The 25,581-nt window shown below is 52.6% G+C and overlaps 6 protein-coding genes across 6 annotated transcripts; 5 read left to right on the top strand and 1 right to left on the bottom strand.

The window, feature by feature from the left end:
* Positions 1-565: 565 nt before the first annotated feature.
* Positions 566-772, top strand: MRS44_008194 (uncharacterized protein; the record flags this gene model as incomplete). The annotated part of the gene is made up of 1 exon (XM_065620816.1): positions 566-772. The coding sequence occupies one exon, from the start codon at positions 566-568 to the stop codon at positions 770-772; it is 207 nt and encodes a 68-aa protein (XP_065476888.1).
* Positions 773-1,945: 1,173 nt separating this feature from the next.
* On the bottom strand, positions 1,946-4,220 carry MRS44_008193 (uncharacterized protein; the record flags this gene model as incomplete). Its single annotated transcript, XM_046283515.2, has 2 exons — positions 1,946-3,946; positions 4,014-4,220. 2 exons carry the CDS (start codon positions 4,218-4,220, stop codon positions 1,946-1,948), a joined length of 2,208 nt encoding a protein of 735 aa, XP_046133787.2.
* Positions 4,221-4,691: 471 nt separating this feature from the next.
* Positions 4,692-6,331, top strand: MRS44_008192 (uncharacterized protein; the record flags this gene model as incomplete). Its single annotated transcript, XM_046273733.2, has 2 exons — positions 4,692-5,066; positions 5,126-6,331. 2 exons carry the CDS (start codon positions 4,692-4,694, stop codon positions 6,329-6,331), a joined length of 1,581 nt encoding a protein of 526 aa, XP_046133788.2.
* A 7,423-nt stretch (positions 6,332-13,754) lies between these two features.
* On the top strand, positions 13,755-15,358 carry MRS44_008191 (uncharacterized protein; the record flags this gene model as incomplete). Its single annotated transcript, XM_046281041.1, has 4 exons — positions 13,755-13,956; positions 14,120-14,182; positions 14,299-14,529; positions 14,739-15,358. 4 exons carry the CDS (start codon positions 13,755-13,757, stop codon positions 15,356-15,358), a joined length of 1,116 nt encoding a protein of 371 aa, XP_046133789.1.
* A 1,560-nt stretch (positions 15,359-16,918) lies between these two features.
* Positions 16,919-17,859, top strand: MRS44_008190 (uncharacterized protein; the record flags this gene model as incomplete). The annotated part of the gene is made up of 3 exons (XM_046275895.2): positions 16,919-17,170; positions 17,225-17,770; positions 17,818-17,859. The coding sequence occupies 3 exons, from the start codon at positions 16,919-16,921 to the stop codon at positions 17,857-17,859; spliced, it is 840 nt and encodes a 279-aa protein (XP_046133790.2).
* Positions 17,860-20,006: 2,147 nt separating this feature from the next.
* MRS44_008189 (uncharacterized protein) lies at positions 20,007-20,954 on the top strand (the record flags this gene model as incomplete). Its single annotated transcript, XM_065620815.1, has 2 exons — positions 20,007-20,148; positions 20,452-20,954. 2 exons carry the CDS (start codon positions 20,007-20,009, stop codon positions 20,952-20,954), a joined length of 645 nt encoding a protein of 214 aa, XP_065476887.1.
* Positions 20,955-25,581: the final 4,627 nt, after the last annotated feature.

The following is a 25,581-nucleotide window of genomic DNA, read 5'->3' as shown; positions in this document are numbered from 1 at the left end:
TTGGTTGCAACACCTGACCACAGCTGAGGGAAACAGCGGATACTAAGTCAATCAAAATGGTTTGTGCTACGTGTTTCAACCAGGCTGCACGATCCCAATCGTTTAGCGGTGACGTGATAGCCGGTGATTGTCGATGAGTCGACTCAAAACCAGTGGCAACCCGACGTTCACAGTATCAGCCTGCAATCTGTCAGGTGATTCTTGTAAGCTGTCCCACAACCAGGGGACCTCATCACCAGCACCATGACTGGCCCGTGATTGTCCCCTCAGCTTCTTATGGTTAACATATCTTAGTGATTCATGGCATCAATCACTTAGAGCCGTCATCAAGCGCAGGAGAGCGAGAGTCATCCAACCGATCCAGCAATGAATCAATGTCCCGGAAGAGACATATAAACACGACGATGTCTTGGGTTAGGAACTTTTCCAAATCAAGCAAATATACCAACTCTCTACTCTCGACACAACTACTATCTCGGTCTATACACCACCACGGCTGGCAACCTTCAACTCCATAGCCGGAACCAAAAACTGCAACAACCATCCTGCGATAACTATATACACCATGGGCTGGCGATGTACCAACAACGGCTGCGCAACAAAGACCCCGAATCCCACAGAGTCATCAGTATGCCTTCACTGCGGGTGCCGATGGGCCGTCAACCCATATAAGACGACAGATCCCCCCGCCCCAGTGCTAGACAACAAGGGAAAGAAGAAGGAGACCGAAAAGGGCAAAGAGAAGGACAAGGAGAACGATCCAAAGAAGTAGAGTCTTTGTGGCCTGGTCTGTGGGAGTTCAGCGGTGCGAGGCGGCGCGCATGTCTCAAGCACCAGTATGGGCACTTAATACTGTTAAGTTTTGGGTTCAGGCGTCTAAATAGAACCAGATCATCGGCCAGTATAGGCAAGAGAAATAGCTGGCAGCATGAGCATCTAACTCACTAACTAATCACTAAGTGACAAGCGGCTGGGACTCTGACAGTGACCCCAGACGATTTGCATTCCCTTGACCTTAGATGACCTTCTTCAGAGCGAAGTCTATGCATAGGCTAACAATTGTCACATATCTTGTTAATTTTGATGCTATGGTTGTTTTCGAGAATGTGTTCCTTTGCTGGTGTTTCGTTGCGGTCACGCCTGATGCTCTCGTTCTCTTCGTAAATAGGTTCTTGATTATAGTTTTTTCTGGTATTGGCATTTATAACTTTTGATGCCACTGTGTGTTGATAAATGCGCCTCTTAATGTTGTGGCTGGTGGCCTCTTCTGGAGACGTCATCAATGACCACATCGAAGTGAGCTGGTCAGCAACAACGCCTCACCCCCCACCAAACCTTTGCTCCACAACATCTACAACTCCTTTGACACGGTTCGGGCACCTTGTTGTGCTTTTGGAGCATCGTTCGTAAGCTCCCGCTCCCCATCCCCAATGCGCGTTAGCACCCTCTTGGGATTCAGACACTAACGGCTTCCACCCCACCCAATTCGAAGCAAATGAAGCTAGGATATGAGGTTTCGATGCTCTTGTTAAAGACTGACTGAGGATTAGACTGTACAGGTTTCGTTCAGTTGTCGGTTCTGAGTTAAAAGCAAGCTACCCTTCGCAGAATTGGTGACAAGGCTGAGCGTATGGAATTAAGTCAATGTAACTTACCCTACGTGGAGGGTAATGGCAGCAAGCTAACCCTAGTCTAAGGAAGACACCAATTGAGGGGAGAGGTCACGGTGTGGTAGTAAATCGCGCAAACGTTGGTGGACGGGGGCAAAAAGGTCAAAAATGAAAGTTGGGTATGAGGGACAAGGGATTTGAACCCTTAACCTTCAGGAGATTCCTAGTTTGCTGGAATCTGACGCGCTACCGTTGCGCCAGCCCCCCTGGTTTGTTGAAGAGAGTCGTGAGAAATATCCCTCAAGAACGTGGTGTTGCAGAACTCCTCGTCCGACCTACACGATCTCAACACTCTCGAACACCAGTTTCTGAGCAAGTTCACCATCCATGGCTCCTTCCACGTAAGTTTCGCCGACCAAGATCCATCCCCCAGGCCCTTGACGTAACACAAGGGGTACATGAGCCCCTGCTACCAGGCCCACCACATCGCCAACCCCCATCCTTGCTGGGCCGAGACCCAAGTATCCTTTCTCAGTTCTAAACAAAACTCTATCGATCCCGACATCATTCATGGCTGCAGGAAATATGTCTCCTTCTTCTGGATCTGGCTTCTTCTTCAGGTGCAGGTCATGCTTGACACCCGACGCGGACCCTGAGATGCGGGCCAGGTAGTTTGCAAAGTGAGCTTCGCAACCTTCTGGTGCAGGATGAGAGGTGAGCCAAATGTTCATCAGCAGAGTTCGACATAACGCGCTTGGCACAGTGGTGAAAGGTTGGTGTTGATATGGAATATTCGCCAGACGGCTCTTCTTTGGATACCACGAACGAAAGGCTTGATAGAAGCCCGGCTCATCCTCTTCAGTCTTGGGCAGTGCAGCCGCAGCTTTGATTGTGTCCAGCAGATGTGCTTCCACTGAGAGTCTTTTCCCGTCAGCAGACCAAGAGAACCCTCTCTGAACCTTTGATGCAGCGTGGAAAATCCTCCAACTAGGATCATGAAGAGCCTTGCCTCGAGCCTTCTGAGCTCTCATTTCCCTGAGGAAAATAGGTTCCATAGCAACAGCGCTCGCCATCTTGGGGACCCAGCTAGGATATCCCACGCCTTTGCCACTCCAGTCCGGTTGCAGCGCTTCATCAAAGACGTCTTCTTTGGGAGGCGCAAACTTCGGATCTTGCTGGGGGAAGCGCTTCTTGGCCTTGTACTGGTCGAGAAGACGATTACCGATTGGCTTCTTGGATTTGAACTTGTATGATTCGCGGGGAAGGGGGTGGTTAACAAGTGAGAGAACGAGTAGCCCAGCATCGCCTCGCAGGAGACGTTGAGCAAGATCGATGTAAAAGTCTCCCATGTTCCGGTTAGCGTAATCAGGTTTGAGAGAAGGTTGGCCAATCGATTCCGGGTCAGTGATTCCCAGAAAAGCCCAGGCCTTGTCCCGCGGATCTCCCGCCATCCTCGTTGCTCCAAGCATGGCTACATCGAGAAAGCTCAGTCTCGCCCCGTGTTGTTTGAGGTCGAAGATGGATGGCTGGAAAGTGACCCAAGATGGGATGAGCTTGGAAGAGCAATTGACTGCAACAAAGTAAGTCCAGTCCATTGCCTTCCTGAAATCCTCGGTTGGTACTTCAGCTCCGTTGTAGAAGAATGCATACTCCTTTGAGAGGATAAACTCCTGTACTGTCCAAACCCGGCTCCACCAACTCTCAGTCACGATCGTGAGAAGGCCAATCCAGGATATGAGTTCGGATCCAGTTGAAGTCGCATCAAAGAAGGCCTTGGCTGTCTTGTATTTCTTTCCGTGGAACTCGATGTTGGCGTTGTCTGGGTTGGGTGGGAACGAAGGCCACACTTTAAGAATCCTCATGGCAGTGTCTCGTTGTGTGTGTTTCCGACCAAGCCAAATGAAGACCTTTTCCGCAGCGCTGTATATCTCCCCCATGCGAGCGACTTGTGTAGCCTTTTCGCTGCTATCAGTCTGGTTGATGCACATGGCATCTACCCAGATAGGTCTGCCATCGAGATACTGTCGGAGGCCAAGCAATGCAGCGTGTAAGTTGGCCCCGATGGAGAATCGACGATCGTTGAGGATAATATCGGCGCTGTCTGAGTGACTAAACATGGGCACTTCGAGTTCAGTCTCGCGAAAGTCGCGCCCTCGATTCATCATTGGACCGAAGTCGGCCCAAACGTACGAGAGACAGACATAAGGTGGGATCTCAGAGGCTGAATAGGTCCGGAGGGTGCATCGTAGCGTCGAATTTTGGGCGTCAACATGAAGGAGACGGATCCCTTTGGAGTCTTCAAGTGGAGAGTGAACAAACTCCTCTGAAGGTAAGGTCTGCCTAAGGTTAGTTCTGGGGCCGTCATATGCGTTGCTTGAGGCCATCCTAGAAGGCACTACTCACCGGTTTCGATGAAGAGCCCTGCAGAGAAGATAGGAATCCACTCAGCTTCTCCTTTTGCGACTGCCCCAGAGCTTTATATCCAGCCTTGACACCCTCAGCAGTCGAGTAGTCCCAAAGGAACCTCGCTATCGGGAGTAGACCTTGCGTATTGTCTTGGGGGTTGAACTTGGGGTCACGGCGAATACGGGCTTCCCACGGAATCTCCATTGTGGTAATGTCTATTCAAGATACTTTGCAGATACTGTAGATGCGAGTGCCAATATTCGAGCTGATATATCTAGGACTTGTCGTGCTTGAATCCTCTGACGTAGTGGTTGCCAGGGTGGTGTGTCAATCTGTGAAACATTGGGGGCGCAAGGATGAGCACTAAGGGGCTGATCTCTGACAATGCATGAATGAGAATTTCTCCATTGAAGCCATCACGATTTGGTATCACAAACAACGGAGAAAAACTACAATGTAACGCTTCACATTTGCTTGTAGTCCACTCAAGGTTGCCAAAGAACAAACGTTGCGCGTCCTACAAGGGCTATCCGGACAGAGACCCATTTCTCAGCAGTGCCCCGTCCAATCATATCGCCCACGTGCATACCAAATACAGCGGCTAATTTCAACTTCGCCAAAACAGTAAAGGAGGTCGAGCTCGAACATCAAAGGCTCCATCTCCCCCCTCAAGAAATGGCGCTCTTCTTCCCCAGGTTTCAGCTCCGTCGTGTTGCTCTCACGGCCGTCGTTCTAGCCGGAGCCTTTTACTGCATGAGCCAGTACATCAGCATGTCGTCTCTACCCAAGAGCGGCCTGCTGGCCATCCTGACGGCTTCTTCGGGGGTCGTCACTCAGGCGGCCGATCCCAAGTGGTACCCTCCGAGCAGTAACCAAATAAATAACCTCACCGGTGTGCTTCATGGTGAGGGGATTTACGGCTTCATATACAACACTTCACATACGCCTGATGACAAGTATGGCGTTTACAACTGGTGCAACATGCCTCATGCACGCAAGAAGGAGTATGTGAAGCCTTCTGATGATCATGAATTAATATATGTCGAGGTGGTAAGTCAAACTTGAGGTTTTCTCAGCCGATTTGTTTGATTCTCAACAGTTGTCTCCAGATTCAAAGACATCACAAACGCACACCATATGCAGCCAACGCTTTTCCCGTTGAATCATACCGATGGGACTGCAACAACCAAGGTCTATACTACTTTGGCAAACCCTTCGACAAGGGACATAACCCTCCCGCTCAAGGATACTGGTCAGGCTTCAGCTCCGACATCAACCCCTTCACCCCATACGGATTTGTTGGATCATGCCAGTTCCCTCAGATCAGCGCCGGAGGTCTAGACGACTCTTGGGTCCACGGCAAGGACCTGTATGAGGTCTATCATGATCTACTTCACTTTATCCCAGGTCGTGATGAGGACTGGCGCAGCAAGGTCAAGTTCAGAGTCACCAACAACCAAATCACAAGCCAAGTCGCCGGCATGTTCCTCAACGGCATGTGGCAAACGACAGAGTCTGTTCCCCTGCTCATCCAGCAAGCAGACATCGACAGTCTGGAGCCCCGGTACAGCTGTGCCGTTGGGAAGAAGCTGACCAATGCCATCATGTCACCATCCAACCGCGAGTGGCAGAAGCACTTGACTGAAGGCCAGAGTCTTTTCGATACGTTAGACGATATTTCAGGTGTTCCCAAAGACGATCAGAGCTTCCACGTCAGCTTCGACCATTACTACGACAACTTGTCTGCCCGTCAATGCCACGACAAGCCTCTGCCATGCAAGCTCGTCAACGGCAAAAACTCTTCAACCTGCGTTGATCAAGAGCTCGCAGAAGCCGTCTACCGCATGGGCCAGTGGGAGTATTCACAAATGTACCGCGACGCCCCTGCATCTCTCGCCGCCTCGTTTACATCGTACGGCGTTTGGATTGCCGAGCTAGCGAGTCATCTCCGCGGAGTCATGGCCGGCAATAGAGAAACCCTCTACTTGCACAACTTTGCTCACGACGGGCCTATGAGCCGAGTCCTGAGCATCCTCCAGATCGACGTCATGGTCTGGCCCGGAATGGGCAGCGAGATCGTGTTTGAGCTGTACAAGAAGGGTCCTTCCAAGTCAAGAGATGAGAGCAGCTCAAGTGGCGAGCCTGGATATTATGTGCGAGTTCTGTTTGGTGGCAAGCCGTTAAAGTCATCGAACCCAGACCTGGGGTTGATGGAGATGGTACCTGTTGAGACTTTGCTTGCGTACTTTGACGGTCTAACTGGCAAGAATGGCAATGAGGTTAAGGGCAAGTGTGATGGTTCTATCCCAACTTGAGGATGAAGAAAAGGAAGACTCGGTTTGGATATAACTGGGATCACTCAACACCATGGGACATAATACAGCAATAATAACCAAAAATATCACTCCCGCTTCATAAGTGGCGTTTCTCTTCACTTTCCAGTTAGTTGGGATCTTTTTATGCTCAAAGCTAGATCACAGACAGGTTTCCTCATGTAAAAGTAGGACGTTGATTTACAACACAGGAAGCACCCAGTACAGCTAAATAGGCAAGACCACTTAGAGTCGAGCAGGGATATGGCCGGCTTTTATCCGGTAGGAGGGCAGGGCGTTTGATGGAACAAGAACCAAGATCCTCTCTCGAGTCGCTTATAACATTTGACGCCCTCAGTCTCCGCGATCGGCTACTATTCTCCAAGCACAGTTTATCAACCGAAGCATTCATTGGAGGACCAAGATCCCTTCGTAGCGAGTGACAGCCCAAGGTTTGGAACAACCAAGCAATATCCTGTCAGCATTCCATGAGATGAGGCCAGACGCAGGCTTGAGCCGAGTCAAGCTGAGGCGCCGTTCTTGGACACAGATCCGGTGAACGGGCCTGTGGGTGTCAGCATCGTCACCACTTGGGATCAAGTATCCAAGCCATAGAGTCAAAACTAAGACAAGACAACTCTAAGCAGCCCGAGGTTGGGCCATGCATAATGATCTGATGCCGGGCAGCAGAAGCTGATTGCCTATCTTCGAGTCCCAGCCTCACCTTTCTTCGTTCATTGACGAATCCTAACGCCAGAGACAGCTCCAAGACAGGTTTCTTGTTCTTTATTCGTTCTACCGATCCCGCCATGTTACAAAATGTCACTCCTAGAAGCCACCAACCTCGGCATTCACTGATTCAGCATCAGCCCAGGATTTACGCAAGTTCCAAGGGTACCCAAGACCAGGCTATAGCAGCATGTCTAGATCATGAAATAGCCATGATTTAGAATGTCTTTGTTGGCATTTGGCTGGCTGGTTGTTCCGCCCAGATGATGTCTGTCCGGTCATCAGGCCAGCCAGCCAACTCCATGTCTTAGTTTCCCTCCCTCTTCACCACTCACATCTCTCTCCGTCTGCCCAACTAATCTCCGCATTATTCTGGACGTTTCAAACTCATCTCTGTCTTATCCTCCAACAAGCCTTACTCACGAAAAGAGGAAATGTCGATGCCGTTTCGAGCAACCTCCCAACAAGACATGGGCCGACTTTGAGTCTAACTCTGGCCTGTCTCAAGCCATCGCCTTGGAGACCTCGTTTAGAAATATTTCTAAGCGGTAATTGCGGAAGCCATCAATTCATGCGCTTTCCAGAGACTGGATGGAGTAGGTCAAGGCAATGAGGCCGGAAGATCTGTTCCCAATACGAACCTGACTGACTTAACCTTTCTCCCGGTGTGAATCAGTCTTGTTTCACCGGAAATATATTATACAGGAGTTCTTTCAGTCTACTGCTGACTTCACTCGGGGATTTTTTGTATTTAACGGACAGCCCATCGCGGAAACTAAACACTGCATCACCCCAGCTTCAGTCCCTCAAGTCCTTTTCAGTTTCAGCTGCTTGTATTTTCTTCCCTTACAAGCTGGCCTTACTTATCTCTCTTCTCAAAACACCACCATGGCTCTTGATCCTGTCCAACACATCAAGAAAAAGACACAAAACGACATTGTCGCTCACGCCGGTGCTTGGGCCGAAGACCAAGTCGCTCCTCATCCTCCTAGTCCAGTACGCACCCCTTTCTGACAAGTGGCAACACTAATTTCTAACAATTCAATCACATTTAGCCCTCCAAAAAGAGCTCGCCCTCTGTGAAGGAGGGAAGTGCCATGGCCGCCTCAGCTAAAGGCGCTTAGTGGCCTTGTCTCCATGGTTTTTGTGCATGGGCTACAAGATGAGACAGGCCACGCCTTTTCATACATTTTTTTTGGTTTCGAAAATGGAGGCAAGATGGTTTACTTTCTTATTCGTCTAGGGACGGAATCCTATTGAAAGCTCCTTGTGGTTGAACCACGACACACTACCTAGGCGTAGAGGTGAAGCAGCCTTAAAAAGAATGGCCTGGTGCCAGGGTTCCGAGGATGGGAAATTGTAAGGGGTTTACTTTAGGGGTCAACATTACTATTCGACGGAACATGGGTTTCCATAGGAGCAAAGCAGTGCCTATTTCTTTTCTCTGGTCAAGCTTGGTATGGTATTTACTACCCTGTGACACAAAGCATTGAGGTGTAGTTTTTTCCCTTTATGGAGGTTTCTTAATTAAGCGCACAACTTCTTGATTCACCCACTTCAAGCAATGATCTTTGGGTGAAAAACCAGGTTCACCTCAGTAAGCTTCCTGTGGAACATTGCTACGATATCAAGTCAGGCTCAAGGCAACTTCGCAGGTGGAATCTGGACTACGTAAAACGAAAGACAACATAACCATGTCTCATTTATCAATATACTCGCATTATATCTCATACCTAATCATCTGTCTGATCTCGCGGGCTTAGGATATGTGCAAAACCTGATCAATGGTATTCATACCCTACACCACGGCGACGGTTCCGCGATTTTTTGCTGTTCCTGAAGTTTTTCCCCCAACATGGTTTAATATCTATTCTAAAAGTGTATTTAGTCACTTACATAATGTAAATGTTCTAGAATATTAAAAGGTGTGATCCAAGTAGCTGGACGGGCATCGCGGATAGCCTTCTCTGAAAACAAGGCAACCAAGACAACTACCAACCATCACCAAGCTGTTTCTGCAAGATACATGCGAGTACAGCCACTACTTACTCATATACTCCACTTTCAAGACAAGAAAGAGTGCCATGTCGTCATTGTCCTGACCAACGCACGCCTCATCCAAGTGTGGCCCAAACCACCACGAGGATACCTTCCACCTCTCCGATCGCCCTGATTCTTCCACCATCTAGGCATCAAGGTGCCATCAAGTGCCAGAGACGAGAACCGTCAAATCAGAGCGCCAACCGGCGCGCTACATGGGTGACAGATGGTGACGAGTTCAGCATGCGGTTTTCCTACCTGGCCAATGATGGAAACGAAACTAGTCTGGGGAAATTGGGACTGCGGGATATTAGCCGGTGATTACAAAGATACGAACTTATCAGTCCCTACGAGGGTGGGAGGTCTGGATGGCCATATTTTGCCCAATATCGCCTGGGTAAAAGTGACTCGGCTGACTGGGCGACATGGGCCTCCCGATGGCAGCACTGTACTGGTACCTTTCTTGAGGGGATGCAGTAGGGTGGATCAGATGCACTCCAAATCCCGACATTTGTGTTTTCGAGTCGGGGCGAGTTGTAACGAAGCTCGTTTTGCTAAACACGGGTGCAAAAACCCCCGACAAGCTTAGACAGCTCGGGCCCGCCGCTCCAGCATCACTTCAACAAGACGATTTCAAGGGACCAAGTTGTCAATCTTAAAGAGCGAGCGACCGAAGAGACGGAGGCTACGAGGAATGGGTGGACCCTCGGTCGGTCCATCCATCCGGGTCCGCCCATTGATACCCCTGTCACCCCGAATGGTAGCTGAGGATCGTGTCAGCAGCATGAGCAGCTGCAGCGGGAGAAGAGAGGAACCTACCAAGGTGAGAACTTGCACATGGCTGTGCACTTTGGAGGTAATCCATGATGTCGACCTCGAGAGATAGCTATGAGAGCACCACCAATGTGATGGGGACATTATGCCGACAACCTGACGGATAGGTCGCGATGTGGGTAATGAGAGGTTACGCTAGCTTGAATACCGTAGCTACAGTATGAACATCTTCTCAGAGAACCAATCTTCGTAAATATCTCGTCGCCAAGTTACAAGTTATCGTGGCTGGCTGAGGCACTGACTGCGTACAAAAATCGATGTAGATGTAGTAGCCGGTCATCGGGAAAAAGTCGGGGTGCCTACTCCGTACTGTACTGTACTTAGACACGGAGGTTGATACTTGGCAACGCGCCGCCCGGACGCGATGCCCAATGTGGACTTTGAGCGTGAAAGGATTTTGATGAGCCGCGTTTTGCATCCAGAATACAGATGAAAAAAAGTGTAATTGTATTTGCCAGGCTTGGCTTGTTGCTCACGTTGTCAGGGATCGTTGAGAATCGACCCATGCGAGCAGCCGCTGTAGCTGGAGGGCGGAGGTTACCTGCGTATGGTCTTCAGGTATTCATGAGAGTGCCAGATAACGGCCCGAACACGATCCTCCGTGGTTGATAAGATTGAGAGAGAAAACCCGGACACTGTTGCCAATTCCAGCTCCCGGCATGGTATGAGGTAGCTGGCGTTCTGCATGTGAGTTGGCCGTTCCGGAACGTCTGAACGGAGTGCCGATAAAGTGATGCTATGCGCTGTCCATTTTGCAGCTGCAAGCTTGATGTCGCAGGGACCGCGGTCCGTCTTGCGGGCGAGAGCCCAGGCAAGATGACAAGCGCAGAATGGCTATGTAGCAGGCAGGTGACATGATTGATCGCGGTAGCTGGACCCTTGCTGCGAAGTTCGAGGCGTGGTATCCCAGGCCATGCATGCCATTTAACGCGCTGGGTCCATCAGGCATATCATGATGAACAGCGCCTTAGGAGTTCCATACGATGCGATACGGCTTCAAGGTCCTGGGGTTCAACGGGCACCAGGCACGAGTCAGCATCAAGCCCGGGCGTGTTAGCCGATACCAGGAGAAGGCGGTGCGGCACAGTTCGACACCGAGGCGGACTTTCGCGGAATTGATCTCTTGACCGGACATCAAATGCGGCTAAGGAGGAGAAGTCCATGAGAGAGCAGGAATTGCAGGCGAAGGAATCGCGCAGCGCATCGCATCACGGGCGCACAGTGCCCTGTTTCAAGAAGGTGATGAACCTGAAGGTTGCAGCAATCAGCTGCATGGCAGTATGGCGACGAAGCACCGACGCCAGTCAACGACACGATGGTCGGCTCACGGTGACAGAAACCGCGAATTGAACGAGAACAAGCCGGCATACAAGACCGTCCCCGCTTAAAAACCCCCAGATCCAGCACAATCAAACCCGTGGCGCTGGGAAAAGGGGGATGCCGCTAGGACACGAGAGTCGTCAATGTAATTTGGTCCCCACATCATCCAGATGATGGCCCATTGTTAAAGTTGAAAGGACAACAAAACCGACGAGTTGAAAAGACAGGAAAGGAGGACGAGGCACCGGGAGTGGGAACATGACGTCCTATGACAGCGGACGGTGTAACGAGTCAATACTGATAAATTAACCCGGTGCAATATGCCGTAAGGTGTCCCTGTTGGTAGCTGAACAATGCAGCGGCTGCAGACAGCAGTTGGCAAGGCTGCCTGTGGTGGCAACGGCAGGTTGCATGATGCTATTGAATGTGGGATTCTCAGAGGTGGTCATCAATGATGAGGATTGCTGATGTCGGTTGCTGATCGATTCAAGATGCACGTCTGTCCTTGGGTCGCGGTCGAAAGACAATTGGGCTGCATGGAACGGTTTGCGATGCCTGAACCGTGCACCGGGAAGCCAGACTCAAGGATGGAAGCATTAGAGAGTGTCCTAAGCGTTGCGAGGACTGGGTCTGAGTCTCGTGCGAGCATGGAGCAGGAAGAGGCCAAGGGCATCCTAGGATTCGAGGAGCGTTGCAAGCGTTGCAGGGTCGTGAATGGCGCGAGCTACTTCGGCCGAGGCCCAGACGCAGGACAGGACATTGAAGAAGAAAAACCCGTCAAGGGAGTCTGCATGTCATGAATTAGTCAATCAAGAAGGAGTGGGAGATCAACATTGGTGAACTGACGTGCGTAGCCGTCTACGACCTTCGGGCTGATGATATCCCCATCGCCGAATGGTTTCGCATTCACACCCAAAGGACACAATGTATTCGCACAGTGTTCTCATTCCCCGGCTGCACTGGCAACCCACCCGCCGTCAACTGGCATCGTGGAGCGTGGAGCGCAGAGCGTTGTGTTGCTGGCAAAAGGGCCAAGAAGAGGCACCCCCCACACGTCGTCATTTCAGTGTCCGTCATTAGCCCGGTTATCAAATCAAAAACGGATTGGGGCGGGTGTCTGGGCGTTCAACGGACAACGGGCGGGCAGGGCCGGGGGGCGGACGAAGTCGCAGAGACATCCAAGCTGCAGATGGTTGCGCAAGATGAAGAAGATCGGTTGTGTTCTAGAAAATGGCAGGGCATGGGGAGACGAGGCACAAGGCGAGGAGAAATTCAACATGGGCAGGAGGTAGATCCAGTTCTTAGTAAAGGGGAAGGCGAAGCCTGGATGCATGTCTCGAGTTCTCCTTCCCCGAGGTCTCAGTGTCCGCATCTCGAGGAAGGGCCCAGCAGCTGTACCCAGTACAAGCACCCTTTCTTGCCTCCTGCCTCTCCCTGTTCTACGGAACGAGGTACGAGTGGAGTAGGTACCTCTCTCCCCTAGGTGGGCGAGCCATCACCAAGAGAGGCCGCCTCCAGGTGTCTTGCAGTAAATTGCACCCACTATTTGAGCGTCGGGCAGGCCCTGTAATGATCACTTCAGGGCACTCGACCGACCTGCCGTCCTCAGAGGGAGCGTTGGACCACCAGGGCAAGGTACAACCTCACTAAGTACCTGCAGCCTTCGACAGCGCCTTGCACCTGGCACCTGCCAACTGCGCGCCCCAAGCGTTGCCGACCTGTGCCCACTCCCCACGACGTGACTTCCTGATTTGATTGATGACTTTTGGGCCTGGCTCCTTCTCCTTTCCCACCAGCCCAGCACCAGGCCCTGGGTTTTTCCTCCCCCCATCACGCCTTGTCCGTTGACAACTTGTTCACCACCATCTTCGGCCTCTTATTTCTTTTTCCCTCTTCCTCCTCTCCGTCTCCGTCTCCCTCTTTTTCTCTATTAGACTTTCCGTCTGCTCTGCAGCGGTTTTCGCCTCGAGTCTTCCTGGTTCGCCGTCTTGTCACCAGCTCTTGCGACCAAGCTTCGTGCCTTTTCCGCCTCCCCGAACCCTTTCGTGGTTTATTCCCGACTCGCGCGGCCCGTGGCCATTCACCCCTGCGCTCTCTTCCCGCGAACGAAGCTGCACCACTCGACGACGAAATATCCTGCCGCATAGGGTGAGTCGGTGATTTGACGCACAGTATCGCCAGCAGTTTGTCAACGTGTTGCGACGAGGGGGTCCTGAGGGCTTGGTGGTTCTCGATGGAGCCTGTCTCAGATGGCTGATGCATCGCATCCTGACGTCGGCCACGGCGGCAATTTTCCTCCACCACCGTCCCTCATTGTCTTGTGTCCCGGCGCCCTCGTTGCTTCGCGCTGCACCTGGTTATCGCGAACTGCCGTCTATCGATTTGTCGATTTCATCGGGCTAACCCGTCATTGTCGTCGCTAGACTCTTTCGTTGCGAGATTTGAGAAATCTTCGAACCGACACCGTCCCGGTTTTTCCCACTCGAATCCGAAATTCTACAACATGTCCTACTACGACAACCCGCAGTGGTCGGCTTCGACCCAAAGCAACTGGGAGCACCAGGGCTCGACTACTCCCGTTCGTGCAGGTACGGATGGAATGCGAACGCCTTCCGATCCCAGGATGCCCATTAACTCGCTCATCCGCTCAGGCGCCAGTGGACCTCAGCCCCAGGACGACTACGCCTTCTCGTATCAGTTCGACGGTATGTTCTCCATCAACAATGTCGGTCTTGTTCCCTCTGGTTTCTGTTGGCGTCTTTTGTGACGGTCGCTTTGCTGTCGGGTGGCCGACCCGAACCAGAAATTGGAGAGAACTCGGACTTGACGAGTTGTGCGTCTCGCACAGGAACTAATCCTCCCTCCCAGAGGTCGACCGAGCTTATGAAAACTTGCAAAAGTCTGGCAAGGGCTATGGAATGGGTGGCCGACGTGAGTTTTCTGATCTACACCGTTTTGGCCCTGCCAGCATCCTCCCAAGACCTGGGTGAGTAGGCTGGGACTGGCAGGGCGCCTTGAGCGCCCCAACTGACCATCCTCCGATGCAGACTCGCGCGCCTCCCACCACTCCTCTGGCTCTCGCCCTCATTCGGTTAACAACTTTGATGACGCCCGAGGCTCCCAGGGACCCAACCTCCAGAACTTCTACGCCAACCAGCGTCACCAGCCCTCGCGAGGCTCCAACGAGGCAGAGCAGGTCATGCAGGCGAAGAGAAGGATGGCAGCTCAGCGGGAGCGAGAGCTTCGAAACCTGCACACTGAGCAGCAATACCAGCGAAGTAGGCCACCCTCTACTGTATAGCACATTCCTACTATCGCAAAACCAAAAGAAGATGCCAAATAGAAAAAAATTGTGGTCATGGGCGGCCGATGATTGTTGGCCGGACGCCGCTCATGTTTTCTTTCTTCTTCACTCGCTTCTCCCGAACAGCACACATGTAATCCGCGTCGAGTTTGTTGAGCTTGGGCTAACAGCTTTTCTACGTAGCCGTCCTTTCCGAGTTGACCCTCCCGGGCAACAAGCATATGTCTGAGGAGGAGACTCGGGACTTGATCGCCCGCCAGCGCAGCGCCTTGTATGGCGAGGGACCGTTCGCTGAAAAGGCCGGATATGTTGACGAGACTGGTAACGTCCGCCCTGGCGCCCCTGGCCCTAGCGGACCATCTAGCATCCGCGGACACTCGCCCTTGGCCTTTGACAACATCGGCCGCGCCCCTCCTGCTGGTGATGCCGGTACCCCAGGCTCTACTGGCGACGCCCACGGCCCTCCCGCCGAGCCGGCCTCTCGCCCCCAGAGCACAGCCAGCCCCCAGACCTCTGGACCCACGAACCGGGTCTTTGACAACGCGGTTGGACCCCAGAGCCGAACCAGCACCTCCAGCCCAACCGGCGGATCCCCCTCGCGCGATCTCGCCCCTGGATCTAAGCCCAGCCAGTCTGGAGCCTCTGTTGCTCCCATCGGCACCCGTCCCTCGGGCACACCGGCGACCACAGCTTCCTCCAAGCGGTCGACCACTCCCCTCGCCTCCCCTGGCGGCTGGGGCCGTGGCAACGGCGTCTGGGGTCAGTCTTCGGGCCTCGGTGCCCCCGCTAGTGTCTGGGGTTAGAATCCGGGGGACGGTTTCGGGCGTGTTGGTAGGCATGGGCGTTGACAGTTGCATAGGGAATGGCGCTTGAGGTAAAAGATGCATCGAGGTTGGTACATTTGAGTTGTGACAGGGACAGGGACGGTGTCTCTGCAGCTCTTTTACGGCTCCTGATTTTCATGTTGGGGGCACTCTGGCAATGAATGGGGAACGGCAAACACGCAAGACTGCTCGGATCTGGCTAGAGCTGGGTGGTTCCATTGAGGTCACAGGTGTTGAAGGAACGGCATCGACAGAGGAGTTGTCATTTGTTTCTTTTTTCGGCTGAAGGGCTTGGACTGGTGAAATGGGAGTTGCATTTGATCATCACAATGGGGCGTCCGTTGTTTAGGGATGTCGACTTTGCGTTCAGCAGCGGATGGACAAGGAAAAAGAGGTGTGTCTAGTATGGATGGATGGACGGACAGGAAGGGACGCTTTCGAAAACATGTTTGGACGAAGTTCTTTGGGAAGGCTATGGCCTGGGGCGCTCATCATGATTGTGGCGGGACGGCTCAGCGTCCCGACGGCAACGACGGATACCCAAGGGAGCGGAGCTTGAGGCGTTCACGCTGTTTATCGACCAACGACAAGTCTGCGAATCGTCTGCGGCGAGTGCGAGCAAGCAAGCAAGCATAGCCGGAACGGCGGTCTCGGAGTCTCCTTGACGATGGGAGGTATTTGATTTGTCGGCGCCAACACACAAAGGTTCTGGGATGAAAGGGATTATACGGATCACCAATCCTTTACTCGGCAAGCGAAAACGCGGGTGTTTATATACGACAAAAACACACAAGACCCAAAAACGACACAAAAAAAGGAGATAAAACAAGGGCATTTCTTGGGGTTCAGGGTGGATATAGGGTCAGGACTGTTTCGGTGTTCATTTTCCTTCGCGTCTCTCGTTTGCGTGCTTTTGGGCAGGTTCGTTCGGTGCAGGTTTGGGGTATACGGAGATCGGTTCTACAAGGGTTGCTTGGCCAGGGAATGGAGAAATTGTTTGCTGGTTTTGCGACGACATTCTGGAAAGGGAGACAAACATTTGGGGAGACAGTAATTGTTAGGGCATACATTTATGGGAACGGTTCGGGAGTTAATAAGACTTGTTGCGAACGTGACTGATTTGATCTGACAGTAGAGGCATTCATTCAAGGGTCCATTCTATTCCAAGACAAGTAACCACCAACTCTTTGACAGTCTAACTCGAGTTACACACCATGACGCCAAACTTGGACGACTCGGGCATGTGCGCGTCATCGGAAGCTCCCGTCTGTCGTCTCCCGTCTCCCTTCTCCCTTCGGCGTCAACAACCCCCACCCGATGCCGTGCCCGCCCGCCGGGGAGAAAGCCGCTCCCGGAATGGGGATTCCGTGTGTGGAGAAGAGGAGTCGAGGGAGAGAAGAATATAAAAGGACGGGAATGAATGAATGACGGGTACACTGAGTGACGCGATCTGTTTCTTGTGTCACTACACAGATAAAAGGGCACTCGGAACGTTACAAACATTCACGCTGCAACGATTGAACCTTGAACAAAGAAACGATGCCTCAGTTTGACGAATCCAAGGCGTATGTTGAGCAGGAAGACACTGTCTTTTTCGACGATGGTCGAGAGATTGAGCTTCTGCACTATGTCTATGGTAGAGACGACATTGATGAGCTGCGTGGCTCGCCGAAGCGCATTCTGCAGGCCATTGATGAGTTTGCTCGCACAAAGAAGTATCTCATGAATGTTGGCGAGGACAAGGGCAAGATTGTTACGGACCTGATTGCTGAGGTGAAGCCCAAGGTCATGGTAAGCTGAGACATGGCAGATCTTATCTGAAGGCATCTGAACGTGCGTCTACAGGTTGAACTTGGTGGTTACGTGGGTTACTCGACTCTTCTCTTTGCCGACGCCGTGCGTTCCTCAGGTGGTTCACACTACTATTCCCTCGAACGCAACCCCGAGTTTGCCGCAGTAATCACCTCACTCATCGACCTTGCGGGCCTACGCTCCGTCGCCAGCGTAATTATCGGACCCAGTGACAAGTCCCTCTCACGCCTGCACGCCGACGGCACCCTCACCAAGATCGACCTCATGTTCCTAGACCACTACAAGCCCGCCTACCTCAGCGACCTCAAGCTTTGCGAGCGTCTCCGCCTCGTGGGACCGGGCACCGTCCTTGCGGCTGACAACGTCATCAAGCCGGGTAACCCGCCGTATCTGGCCTATGTGCGGAGCAGCGTCGAGGAGAAGAGGGCTGGATCGAAGAGCGCAGGTGGCTTCTCTGATAAGACTACTAAGCAGTATGAGAAGAGAGAAGGGGAGGAGAAGTTGGATGAGGCGGAGGGAGATCCGAATTTGGTGTATGAGAGTCGGTTGATCAACAGCTTTGAGCCGACGGGTATCCCAGTGAGTATTCTATGTAGCTCCCAAGATTCTTCCACTGACATATACAGGATGGTGTTGAAATCACAAGATGCACAGGCCGAGAGAAGTAGATATGAATGCATCACCACCTTCTCAACACCAAAGAGTCCATGACTACCTCCCTCACAAGACGATCGTGAGACCCTCAACCCTCACCAAACAGGCGTCCCGCCCGGTTAGCTCAATCGGTAGAGCGTGAGACTCTTACGAGTACACACATCTCAAGGTTGCGGGTTCGACCCCCGCATCGGGCTATTCCTATAAAAATGATTGAGATTCTTTTTTTTGCTGATTTGTTCTTTTTTTTTTTTTTTTTGTTAATGGTCTTCTCCTTTTTGAGGCTTTGGGTGAGTGAGTATGTCCCTACGGATTGTTCGTCACCACGACTATCCGATATTCTCTTTTTGCACCCTGACTATGGTAAGTGAGGGCCTTAAGTATGCTTCCATGGCAAAGAGATTGTTGTCGACTCACTCATTTTTCGTTTGAACAAGCTCTGACCTGTGAGCAAGCCTGGGGTCATTGACTGCTACTTAGACTTGATCGACCAACTGCACCTTAGACCAAACAGTTAATCTCTATCATCATACTCAGCTGCTTCGTTGTTTAGCTGGAACCCTTAAAGACCAGACCTCTTTGTTCCTTGTGAGGACCCGGCTGGTCGCTTCATACACTACTCCAAGATGAGGTCAACCAGGTTCTTCGCCATCTTGCGTGTGGTTGCTGAAGCCATCCAGGTTCCTACGTCTATGTCCCAAGACTTGAGGCTTCTGACACTGAGCGGAACCTCTTTGGCCTCGTAGGCGCCCCCAAGGTTGGCCTTACCCTCCAAAGCCCGAATGCAGGCCTTCCCAATACCCACTCCCTGGTCTTTGCGTTGACTGCAGTTTCGAAATTGAACAGGGTGAGCTGTTGGTGCTGATAGCTAGCTAGTCTCTTAGTGCAAGAGTCTCCGGCACTCCTGGCATAGGGCAGTTGCTCCCTTGGCGCGACATGAGAGACGTCTGCTGACGAAGACATATCAGTCTCGAGTTAGGACCTAGGCTCCCTGGCGTAATGCCATATGCCAAGACCTGGTCCCTAACTCTGAACCCCGATTGTTCCCATACGATTCATGGGTTTCACATCATCGCCGCTCAGGGCTACTCAACGGGATCTGTGGGTTTGTCTTCCAGGCACCTACCTCGATTCCAACCAGCGGCATCAACTATCCCAAGTCTCCTCAGTGACCTATACGCCCAACAGCCCTGACAAGTCTCGTCCATCCATAGGGAGATTCCATAACTTGGGACCGTTCGCGGATGATGCTCGACGGGACTGTCGCTGGTGCGATCATGTCTCCGTCTCTCAGCAGAGCGAGATCAATGCTCGTCCACTTGGACAGTCGTCGGTCCTGGGTCGGATAGACAAGGTCGAGGCGTCATGTTGGAGTCGTCTTTTAAGCGAGCATATCGCTAGGGCTTTCGTTCGCTTGGGCAATTCGGCTTCGTGGTCAGGAGTGCGTTCATGTTCAAGCGTCCTCGGGGCACTCTCGAGCAAGTGCGAGCCTGTGGCGGATGGCGAGTGTTTCTGTTATGCGAGCGCTGGCTGTCGTCCTGCAGGAATGAGATCCAATAGTGAGATGAGTGAAGTGCTCAGTCGGGGGGGATTTTGAGCAGACGAACTTGACCAAGTCGGTTTATCATTCTCATTACTGAACCTTTATACGGCGGCATCTTTCGCCTAGTTCTGTGCTAGTATCATGGCAAACCGAGAGCCTCGAGACATGGCGACATAGCCACCTTTTGCGTGCGCCCTGACTACCCAACTCAAACCAGCTTTATTCCAACCCAAGCATGACATCTTCTTAAATAGCTTTCCCCTCCATTGCTCGTAAAAACTCTCCTCTTCATATTAAACCATCAACTACAAGGCCATACCCAGGCTCGTGCGCAAGCCCCCATTCCTCACTAGCGGCCCCCCGGAAGTTTCACAACACCCGCAGCCTCAACTCCACGTCTTCAACACCAGGGCCATGATGTGATCCGATTATAATCTCTCTCTCTCTGTCTTTCTTTTCTCTTGAATCAATTGCCGCTGATCTCCCACCCCTTGTCATCCTCGGCCCGAGCCGCAACTGCAAAGCTGACTTGTTCAACCTGTCACCCCCTTGTATCTTTTACCCCCTGTCCTTGTATCACTCTGTCCTTTTTTTCCTTCTTATTCTTCAGCCGACCCAATGCTCTCCAGCCTCACAACAAAGCTGGCCCTCAAAAAGGCCGGCATCCCCAGCGATATCCTTGACTTTCAGCAGCAGCCAGAAAAGTCGTCCAAGTCAAACCAGGATGATCAGCAGCCCCCCAAAGCTGGGGATCCTGGATGTCGATCCGATCTCTGCCGCTCACTGTCCAGCCTTGGCTGAGCCCTCCGCCCCCGTCTGTGGCCGTAGGTCGCGTGCCGGGCATCGGGGACAAGGCGCCCGTCGACAGGGAGAGGAGGATCGTGCTCGGCGGCAGGAGGAGGACGCTGCTCGTCTTTCTGCGCTGCGTTGGCTGCGCGTGTATGTTGTCAAATCTCCCAGTTCCCCACGTCGATGCTGCACCTTTACTTTTTCTGTCTCTGCACGACATTCTTTCATTTCACTCACGAGCCGTTATAAATCATCAGCTGACATGTTAAAAAAGTCGCACAAAAGACATTCATCAACTTGCGTACTCTGTCGAACCGCTATGGTGACGCCCTCACCTGCATAGCCGTCTCGCATGCCTCAGAGCAGGCCACCCAGAAGTGGGTATCCCTCCTCGGCGGCTCCTGGGGCGTCCGCGTCGTCATCGACGAGGACAGAGCCCTGTACGCCGCCTGGGGACTGGGCACCGGCGGCATGTGGTATCTCTTCAACCCTACCACCCAGGTCCAGGGCTGGAAGGAGACGGGGTGGCTAGGGGAGAAGGTGGCCGGGGCCATCCAGAGGAAAGGCCTCGAGGACAAAAAGGCCCCAAAGAAGGTCGCCGCATTGGATGACGACGATGAAGACGAGGATGGGCCCTTGACAGTCATGGGGAACAAATGGCAAGAGGCTGGCGCTTTTGCCATCGACGGGACTGGGACTGTTATTTGGGGTGGCAAGGCCATGAGGGCAGATGATGTGATGGAGCTTGAGGATGGAGCTAGGATTTTGTTGGCATAGCAAGCGTCTTCCTTGATATTTGCATTGTATGATTGTGTATGTTACCATAACAGCTGAGCTACATAGAAGTTGTATATGAATGGCATGGTGTATCAGATGGTTAGGCTAGTAGACGCCAATTGATAGATGACCAACTCTTCCGATCCTCCACTCCGCAGAGAAGAATTGAGTCCAGTACCTAGTTCATCTGGTCCCGCCGTCTCCTACCTGGCATCGCTTGTCAAGGACATAAGCGACTCGAGATGACCTAGCCGATCCGATCCGATCCCCCACAGATTCCCGAATACACCTAGGAAACCTAGGCCGGCATTCGCAGACCCAAGCGCCCATGAGCTGTACGAGACTGAAGATTTCCATCGTACGGATGTTGTGGTAGTTGCGGGGGACCCTAGGCTTCTTGATCGATAGCCTGTCCTTGGATGGGTGGACCGTTTCTTGTCATGTCGCAAAATCCCCACCGTCAAATGTGACAAAGTCCGCACAACTACGCCGAACACCGTTGTCGAAGCGGCCGACTCCGGGTTGTGGGCAATTACTGGAGAGTTTGAAGTGACTAAATAGCCAATGAGCTGGCCAAGGTTCCGAAATCGACACGAAAACGAGAGGCTGCACTTTGCTTATAGAAACATGGCTCAACTCGAGACTATTATACCTAGCAAGAGCAGGATTTCAGCGTACGAGAAGGACCAGGCAGGCTGAACATCGCTCTCTTGCTGTCATCGAAAGGCATCTCAAGATGCACGCCAAGTCCAAGTTCAGTTCCAACACTGAAAGAGGCAGTAGGCTCTGAGGATTGAGCACTGCAGTCATGGTGCCTTGCGATGGTTTCTTTTTCAGGGGCTTGAAGTACAAGCAAGAAACCAGTTTCGGTGCCCTGGTTGAGCCGCAAATGTCATTCGCCTTCTGCAGAGGAGATTACGGAGCAACTTAGTTGTGCCTGATGGCGGTTTGAAGTCGTCCCTGGTTTGTGACGTGGCATACCGATGGCTGATGATCCAGCTTGGTCAAGGCTATACATTTGCCACGCTGGCAAAGATGGCTTCAAGTTGTCTCAACTGAACAGAGGAATGTCGCCATCAGGGCCGAATGTCCACGTTTGAGATGTCCATTTCAGGTCGTGATCCTCGGGCTCAGGGTCTGGGTAGGATATGGATAGCAACCCAAGCGAGAAGGGGAGCTCTTCCAATCATATGTAAAACTCGGCATGCCTCTGAAGGACTTGGACGTCTCGAAAGTCCAAAGGGAAAGAGGCCAAGACTGCACCAGGGGTTAATATCGCTTCTCTAACAGATCTTAGCCGAGACACCCAACACTCTGAGGCAGGGCAGTGGCCGGCTATGATCTGTTTCCATACCTGTTTTTCATGTCGTACAAAAGGACCAGCCGAGCCAGATGAAGACTGACGTTTGATCCGGCCAAATAGAAAAGGCAAGCATGTCGTTTGCTCAGCAAGGATCATGCTCGTCAAGGCTGATCTATCAGGCTGCCCGCGTCAGGCTGGATCCAATACCACGAGATATATATTCGCCATCGCCAGCCCCGGCAGTGGTGAAACCGGCAAACGGCCACTGGACCAGTCAGCTCCAGACGCGTTGGAGAGAAAAGAAAGCCACGTGAACTGTCAAGTGCCGGGCAAACAGACTATCGACAGTAAAGTGACCGGGGGTGATAATTGAGGCCTGCATTATCGAGCCCAACTAGGCGATTTTCGCCAAGGTGAAAGCGCTTGCTTTCATCCCAAAGGGCCTGGAACGATTCAGCTGAGCTGAAGTGTGAAATGACCACTTGGTCGCCAAGATAGCCCGAGATTGGTGTTTGCAAGCCTCAATTGCACGTGGACGCGGAACAAAACAAGGCGAATGCCTCACAAAGTTGAGATGAGCTGAGCCTTGCCTGCACGCTTCGAGACTATGAATCATGGCCAAGTAAACAAACAAGGCAAGGCATAAGTTGAGAAGGTGACATTGCAAGACGAAAAGAGAAGAAGAGAAACCAAGATGGTCGGGGCTGTCCCGTCGGATCGTTCGTTCAGCCAGCCGCCTGCATCAGCATCAGGTAAGTCGCTGCAATTGAGTTTTCGCTCGCACCTTGCGCATCAATGCAAGACCATCAGCCACGTATCGTCAGCCTGAAGTCAGCTTCAGTGGGACGAAAAGTCAAGCAGAGGCAGGGCCTGGGCGCTGAGTGGCCGCACCGCACACTGTGCTTCAGGAACGGGCTCTTGAAAATGTGTGGTTGTACCCGACCTGAGATGGCGGCCGCGAGGCGTTTGCAAGTGCGCCATCGGGAAATCCGAACCTGGGCTGGTAAGCGGGAGAGGGAAAGAGAGACACCGGCCAGTGAATAGTCTGATCTACGTGTAGGACTATAAACGGCCTGGGATCTCGAGCATTGACGGGAGCCTCGTGACCTGGACGTGGCTGACCGAGATCCGATACTCTTTTGCTGAGTGAGCAGGTCAGCGCGAACGCCAGGAATAGATACGGAGGATACGCAGGTGCTGTATCCGTGAGTAAAGATAGAATACGAAACCTATGGCGGGATACGACCAGCGTAAAGGTAGCCTCGCGTCGGCCCTTTGCGTGTTGCCGTCATCTCGCAGCGCGGCGCATCCACGGATGCAAGGGACGAGCTTGTTTTTGTTGCTTCTTGAGGCGGATCTCGAATAACCCTTTTCCAATTCGATCGAGACGAGAACCTAACGCTGCAGAAAAGGGATGGCCCAGAAAGCCTGGCGGTGGCCAGGAAGGGAGAAAGACCACACGAGTCTGATCCGATCCGCCCAGAGGTATGACGATGGGGCCAGGTCCTGGGATGCAATGTATATCAAAGTGTAAGAGGCGGGCATCGATGAGACATGGTCAGTCTCCTCTCCTGCTAAACTGAACTGGACGATACGAGGTGCACCTTTTGGATAGACGCTGTAGATCAATCCCTCTCTCCTTTTGATACATACGGATAGCCTGTGCTACACACGCAGCAGCCGCACCAACACCAACTGACCCCCGGTCCATTTCCCCGTACCACCGACCGGCCCCCGGAGCAGTGGGAAATGGGAAGAGGGGGGTGTCTCTCCTCGGCGCGTCAATTAGGACAGCGCTAGACTCCAGAGTAGTGAACAAAAGTCAAATCGATAACTTGGCCTCTGGAACCCTGAGAATTCGATAGTTTGGTGGAGAATGAAGATTGTTCAGCCAGCCCGTGACGACAGAGTTGAAAGCCCCAGGGGACTATTCGAGGTCGTCATTGCTCCCAGGGGAAAAGGAGAAAAACAACCTTTGTCGGTTGCTGAAGGTTCAGCATCCTCGCCGTCAACGATGCAGCCCAGCCCGCCTCCGCTCGCAACTTCGCGACAACAACTTACCCCTGCTTGGCTTCTGAGCCTTGACCTGACGCGCCCTAGGCGTGACAGATGACGGGCTCTGAGATGGGCCATCCGTGTGCTGGCCTGGCAGGACCGCAATAGGGAGGACAAGGAGCAGGAGGAGGAGGAGCAGGTACACGGGCCGCGAGTGGGCTCGATCATCAATCAATTCCATTCAAATCTTCTGGCTGTCTGTCTATTTTCGCCTCCGTCATTTATACGAGTGTCCCTCAACAAAGGAAAGGGAACGGTCGGCTCCGAGTGCGGGTATTCGATCAAATCTGATTCAGTTTGGACAATCGAGGGCGCGAAATCTTGTGGTCTCAGTAGACATGATATGATGAAGTAGAAGAAGAGAGAACCGACAAGCTACATACCTGCAGAGTAAAGAATATGATTCCAACGTCGCCCTTTGGATCCCAAAAGGGGACACGCGAGGTCTCGCCTCCGCACACATGCACATGCCTACCACCACACAAGCGACAATGGGACATGGCAAGACAAGCTGTAGCTGTAGCTGTAGCTGCACGTCTCTCCGCAATTATCATGCGCTGTCGGCCTCTTCATTTGAGGCTGCATCTCAATAATTACCCGCCACGGACGGACATTTACGGCGGCAGCAGAAGGGCCTGCTAATTGCTAATTCTGGGCTTCTGTCGGTCGCACCGGTCGCGTACCTGATTCTGCCGGTCCCTTAAACAGAGCCAAATCCTCCTCCCGTAAGAAACAAAGGAGAGTCCTGAGTTTGAGGGGAATTGGAGGACCGACCCCTCGGAATCCAGAACCCGCCCTCCACCAAAACCTGATGAGAGAGCCTCCTTGATGGCTGGCTACCGGTCGGAGAGGTACCGGCCGAGACTGTTCCTCTGGATCAAGCTCCTCTCCAGGGACGGGTCGTGACTTGGCGGCACCGTAGCAGCACAACAGGGCAAGGGCCCAAGGCATGGATCACGGCCAGGAGTCATCCATGGGAGAGACGCGGGTGGGACACACGGGGCGCGTCAGGGGGAGAGAGTACAGAATCAGGGTCCCCGTTCGGCAGCGCATCGGCCAAGGCCCCTGTAGAGACTGACACAGCGCTAGCCAGGAAGTGCAGTTCTAAATTGACAAGAGGATGGCCTGTTTGGAGGCGGAATATCCGTATCTTGAGTTTGATGGGTTGAGGTGCACCTAGAGAAGGAGAGGCAATCTTGGGTGCATCTGCAAGCCCGCGTCCGTCCCGTCATCTCGGCCAACGCTCCAATGGCACAGTCGCAACCTCTA

Source organism: Fusarium solani (assembly GCF_023522795.1).
Source record: "Fusarium solani strain SB1 chromosome Unknown bctg00000004, whole genome shotgun sequence".
Taxonomy (NCBI): Eukaryota; Fungi; Ascomycota; class Sordariomycetes; order Hypocreales; family Nectriaceae; genus Fusarium; species Fusarium solani.
The sequence above is the reverse complement of the archived record's forward strand: the minus strand, read 5'-3'. Positions and strand labels throughout refer to the sequence as shown.